The sequence below is a fragment of the Glossina fuscipes genome, unplaced genomic scaffold (genome assembly GCF_014805625.2).
Source record: "Glossina fuscipes isolate IAEA_lab_2018 unplaced genomic scaffold, Yale_Gfus_2 53319, whole genome shotgun sequence".
Classification (NCBI taxonomy): Eukaryota; Metazoa; Arthropoda; class Insecta; order Diptera; family Glossinidae; genus Glossina; species Glossina fuscipes.
Window position 1 is genome coordinate 1 of NW_023999971.1, and position 4,962 is coordinate 4,962.

Sequence of the window (4,962 nt, forward strand, 5' to 3'; positions counted from 1 at the left end):
TAATTTCGTTGCTATTTTAACAATCTAGCGGTTTGCCTTCTGTTGTGCGAGCGGGTGGTATAAGCCTTGCTGATCCTAATGTACAAAATATTGAAATCGCCGAGTGTATCGAACATCATGATTACGAATATCCATCATCCTATAATGACATAGCATTAGTCAAACTGGCCGAGTATAGAATGTAAGTGTATTTGTATGAATAGAAAAATAAAAAGAAACTAACTGAGAAAGCAATGGCTGTTGTATTTCTAGCCCAACTTCTAAATTTGAAGGAGCAGCATGTCTTTGGACACCTGATCGCATAGGTGATACCGATAATGCAATTGTTTTAGGCTATGGACACACCTCTTTCGGTTAGTTGAAATGAATAGTAAAACGAGAACCATAAGTAATGATATTTCATCTTTTTAGCCGGTATTGCGTCTGAAGATTTGTTAAAAGCCACTCTGAAGGTTTATACGCAAAGCCAATGTGAACAAGATTATCCACCTGACGAGCTATCTCGTAATCTTAGGAACGGTATATCAAAAGATTTTATCTGTGCCATAGATCCAGAGAATCTAAGAGACACTTGCCAAGTACTATAGACATAAGTATTAATTAACGTGAGGTTAACTTGTTTTCATTGACAGGGTGATTCTGGTGGACCCCTAGTTAAGGTAATCCTTGAAAAACCATATATTGTTGGTGTTACTTCGTTTGGCGTTGGCTGTGCATCAGGAATGCCTGGTATATACACCAGAGTCTCCGAATACATTTCCTGGATAGAGGAGATTATCTGGCCGGATGAGAGATGGGCATAAAGCAATAAACGGATAGTTTCACTGCTTTAAACTTATGGAATGTCAGATTTGTTATGAAGATTATAGCTGGAATGAGAAGATTAGGTTAAGCTATTGAAAATTTATCTAATTTCTTTTGCTATATCTATAGAGCTGTTTTTGTAACTAAGCAAATCATGGAACTCGAGTTCATTTTATTTTCCACAAGTAAAATTATTAAATAAAATATTTCAAAAAGAATTAAAATTTATGTGCATAAAATGATGATTCCATAAAAGGAAGCTTAAAAGATTCCATAAAGTATACATATTTTTGGTCAGCACCAATTCTGAATCGAACCAAACCTGTCCGCCTGTTCGTCCGCCCCTCTATACAAGGTCTGTTGCAAACGTTCTCTTGGCCGCATAAGTGAACCTATCAGCTTTCAAATGAGAAGAAACATTGAATATTCTTGCAAGCAGTTTGGCATAAAAAATGGGCCAAATCGGTGGAATGACATGTCTACAGCATCACGTAAAATAAGAATATGTCGTGCTGCAAATAAATCTTTAAAAAGTAAAACGTATCTTCTACAGGCGATGCTATAGTCCCTGCACAAAACTCGCACAAAGCAGGACCGACTATCCAATATTGTAGTACATCAAAATTTGATTTTTTTGTTAAAATGGGTAAATTCTAAAATGATTATGGTGGACATCGCGGTTAATTTGTTTTTAGTAATACTAGCGATACGGGTATCAAATAAAAGAACTTGGAGAGTAGAATGCGAAAAACATGGTGAAGGGGATGCGAGATTCAGCGCCCGCTCATTGCTCTCCTTACAAAGGCGCATGTCAACGTTTAAATGCGTCAATTACAATCTATGTCCTTTGTCTTTGTTACTTTGTTGGGGAAAAACTAAGTGCCATTGTGTCATTAACGGTAGCCCAATGGACAGTTTTAGTTGCTTTAATATCATCTATGATCAGAAATTTTCTGTAACGGTAGCGTTTGTCGTTACATTTGGTACAAAGTCTCGTCTAATTGCACTTTAAGGGAATTGAACTATGATTAGTAAACAAAAATTTTAATTTATTATCGCATAATCACGTCGTGGATTAAAAAGCATTGAGCAATTAAATCGATGAGTAAATCGCGGCATATCTCTTATCGCCTTTACTCTACTCAAAGCTTGAAATATATTTAATAAACTTTAAATGTTCATCACTGCTATTCATTTCACTGGTTATTTAACTTTTAATTTAATTAAACAAAACGATTGTGTTCACAGGTGACAGTTGCATCTACTTCACGCATTATGTAAAATCGTTTAGGGCACTATTTATTCCTTCGAAGATAATTGTAAGATTGGCTTTAGTGGAAATGTGCAGAAATGTTCTCTGGTGCGGCGGTTATTGGCTACTATTACATACAACAGCCACTGCAACTATAGCAGGGAATCCACAAGTCTTCGCCACAAAAAAAAACCTAGCACAGAACCGGACATTATATTACCTAATACAAGAGTTCATTGAAAATCATACCATGGTCCAGCATTTCCCAGTGAACGTGCCCGAAACGCGAACTAAAGATAGTCAAGTAGTAAAAATTGGATTTTGTCCCCGCATAATTCTTTACCGATCTAATAGGCTTACATGGACCAAAGGTGCCTTCTATGTCAGATTACCCATCGTAAAATATTAAAAATTCTACATCTTTGCTGTAGAAAGGGTCTTAAGAACTCTTATAGGGTGTGGGATCCAAAAAATAAACTTATGTTTTCTCAATTTGATACAAATAAGTTGTATGTTAAATTGTTATTACGGACCAATTTTCATGATAGACTATTAAAACTTAGACCGCTTTGTCGAACGAAGGCTTACTGTTCGAAGACGTTCAAAACTTTGGCCCATCCGATGAAAATTCTTTCCATCCATTAAGAATACCCAAGTATCATTATGTTGCGAAATTTTGTGCGAGACAAAAATTTACAGAAGTCACACCAAATTCTAAATCGATTTAAGCATGTCCACCTGTCCGCCTGTGCAATGTCTAGTGTAAACATTCTCTCGGTCATAAAAATTATTTTACTATTGACTTAAGATTTGGCAAAAATAATGGCAATTCTTGCACACTGTTTGGTACTGAAAATGGGTTAAGGTACGGCACAACCTAAGCTGGGAAAACCCCAGTATTTTCCCAAAGCAGGAAAAACCAATTTTTGTTTACTCATTACTCATAAACACACTACAATAGGTAAATGTACAAAAATTTAAATGTATACGTTATGGGCTATGCTGTAGTACTTGTGCAAAAATCAAAAAAAATTGACCACGCCTATATAATCAAATAATATTAGATTTTTTTTTCCAATATTTCTAAAATATATAGAAACTAGTTTCAAAGACGCCACAGGCTATTTACATTTTTGCCCAATTTCAAGTTCATAATGCACCTAAGCGAAAGTGGCCGATGTCGACCTGATATATACTAAGTTGGGTCAGTGATGGTCGAGCAAGTGTTTATATAGAAATGTATGATTTTCTGGATTTTATTCGATAAGGCAGTCGAGGTAGACCCGTATGTCCGGCGATACTAAAGGACACTGGATGGAATATCTACTTATAACTGATTGTTTATTTACGCTGGTTCTGCGGTAGTTACTCTTAAAAATTGTCCTAACCCATATAAGGTTATCCATCCGGTCAATGATCCGTCTTAGCCATCGTGATGATGTTGTAGAAAGTTTAATCTCTGCAATAGGTCAGGGCAATGATTCTTTTTATGGTGACTGTTGCAAAATCGTGATAAAAAAAGATGACTCCTATGATGACGGACCTTACATCGCATCACTTAGTAGCACTAGTTTGCTTATCGGATATATCTTGTATATATTCGAGAATGTATAGGCATGAGAAGATTGTTTGGTATGATTACTAAGAGGGGAAAGCTTTCCAACGAAATATTATAGGGCGCCCCCCTCCCCCCCTCCTCCGCCCTTTCCACATCTCCTCATTAGAATAAAAGTTTCGTAGAAAACATGCATTTACATAAATAAATTCACGCGGGAGAGAGTATCTGCAAAATTCCCATTTATTAGCAAAAGATTTCATGAGGAACAACCCATTTCCCTAATACAAAGCATTTGTAAAACTTTTTGATTTTGTTTATATACATATATAATTATAGGAAATTGAATCCTAATCTATTTACATCCGTTCGCTGATTAATTGTATTTTAGTTGAAAAACTCTTCTCGCGTTTAGTGCATACACTTAATAAATTACGCAATGCATTTAAAACAAATATTTTCAATTAAGTTCGTATTTCATATTATTTTGGTCAAAGGTATTTAAATTTAATTAAAATAAATAAATAAATAAATATAGAAAACACAATATAATACAATAAATAATTTAAGGCTTAATTGAATCGTCTAATGCGGATAAAAATAATGAAACTCTACACGATTGTAATACCAGCGGCGAACCCAGTATATGTGTTCCTCATACCTTTTGTAAACCCAAAAAAAATATTATTCATTTCTACGATGATCAATGCGATAGAGATGCGAATGGAATTCTTCAGATTTGCTGTTTAATGTCGAATTTATTAGTACGCGTTGTGAAAGAGGAACCTGCGACAACTAATAAAACCTTAGCCAAGGAAAGTATGTAAAATGCTAACGCTTATTAATATAATTATTTCATTTACTCACAATTTAACGCAGTGTGTGATCGATATTATACTTCTAGGAAATCGATAACTCATGGCAAAAAAGTCTTAGTGAGAGAATTTCCATTTATGGTAAGTGCAATGTAAAAGAATTGATCTTAGTTTTCGTCAAAAAGACTGAACATTTATATAAACTGATAAATTTATGCAAATAATAATGAAAACAAGCAAGAAAATTATATTCGGTCATGACCGAATCTTTTATACATGGTTCATGACGGTAAGCATATATTCACAAATGAGAGCAAGCGTCATGGTTTCTTTCAAAACAAGAGTTCATATAAGAGAATAAGTAAGAATATTATACTCGGTCATAATTTATATATGTATGTATATATTATATGTATATATACATATAAATATATTTTAAATAAATATTTAATATGTATATGTATATATATATGCTTTCCGAACATATAGTTTTGCATCTCTGATGCGTATTCTTATATATTTTAAATCACAAAAAA

At 34.1% G+C, this 4,962-nt stretch overlaps 3 protein-coding genes across 3 annotated transcripts in view; all 3 read left to right on the top strand.

Moving 5' to 3' along the window:
- Positions 1-20: 20 nt before the first annotated feature.
- Positions 21-1,028, top strand: LOC119643084 (serine protease Hayan-like; the record flags this gene model as incomplete). Its single annotated transcript, XM_038042431.1, has 4 exons — positions 21-181; positions 253-353; positions 412-578; positions 633-1,028. Coding segments are annotated over 4 exons (600 nt in total), but the record flags the coding sequence as incomplete, so codon positions are not given.
- A 2,975-nt stretch (positions 1,029-4,003) lies between these two features.
- LOC119643086 lies at positions 4,004-4,792 on the top strand. Its single transcript, XM_038042433.1, has 3 exons — positions 4,004-4,108; positions 4,182-4,430; positions 4,491-4,792. Exons 1-3 carry the CDS (start codon positions 4,051-4,053, stop codon positions 4,580-4,582), a joined length of 399 nt encoding a protein of 132 aa, XP_037898361.1. The 5' UTR covers positions 4,004-4,050; the 3' UTR covers positions 4,583-4,792.
- An 86-nt stretch (positions 4,793-4,878) lies between these two features.
- Positions 4,879-4,962, top strand: part of LOC119643087 (serine protease Hayan-like) — a 1,122-nt gene continuing 1,038 nt past the window's right edge. Inside the window, exon 1 of the mRNA XM_038042434.1 lies at positions 4,879-4,886. Coding sequence (XP_037898362.1) covers positions 4,879-4,886 — 8 coding nt within the window. The remainder of the gene's footprint in view (positions 4,887-4,962) is intronic.